This window comes from Morone saxatilis, unplaced genomic scaffold (genome assembly GCF_004916995.1).
Source record: "Morone saxatilis isolate NCDOM2014 unplaced genomic scaffold, NCSU_SB_2.0 Contig17, whole genome shotgun sequence".
In the NCBI taxonomy this organism is placed as follows: domain Eukaryota; kingdom Metazoa; phylum Chordata; class Actinopteri; family Moronidae; genus Morone; species Morone saxatilis.
The window spans coordinates 8,466,964-8,467,262 of NW_023339729.1; the positions used below are offsets into that span (position 1 = coordinate 8,466,964).

The 299-nt window shown below is 35.5% G+C and overlaps 1 protein-coding gene across 1 annotated transcript in view; it reads right to left on the reverse strand.

Annotated features, from left to right (window-relative positions):
* pkd1a (polycystic kidney disease 1a) overlaps window positions 1-299 on the reverse strand; it is a 64,577-nt gene that overhangs the window by 15,916 nt on the left and 48,362 nt on the right. Inside the window, 1 exon segment of the mRNA XM_035659771.1 lies at window positions 1-152. This exon segment is cut by the window's left edge and continues 12 nt beyond it. Coding sequence (XP_035515664.1) covers window positions 1-152 — 152 coding nt within the window.

Consider the following 299-nt stretch of genomic DNA (forward strand, 5'->3'; position numbering starts at 1 on the left):
GTATTTCCTATGGTCAAGATTTTGCCCCCTGGTCATACGAAGTGTGATGTGTTTTCTCTCTGTGCAGTTGAACTCATTGGGTCTTTCATGTGAATGAAGGTAGGCTGTGATGTAAGGTTCCTCTTTTCTTTTGTAATTCTTTTCGCTGGCATCTGGAGAAGGGAAGGAAAAAATAATGAGAAGAATAAAACTGGGTCAATACAATCACAAATAATAAAACTGTATAATTTGTGTAAAATGCAATCTTGTAATACAATGTGATCTACACTGAACAGAATTATAAACGCAACACTTTTGTT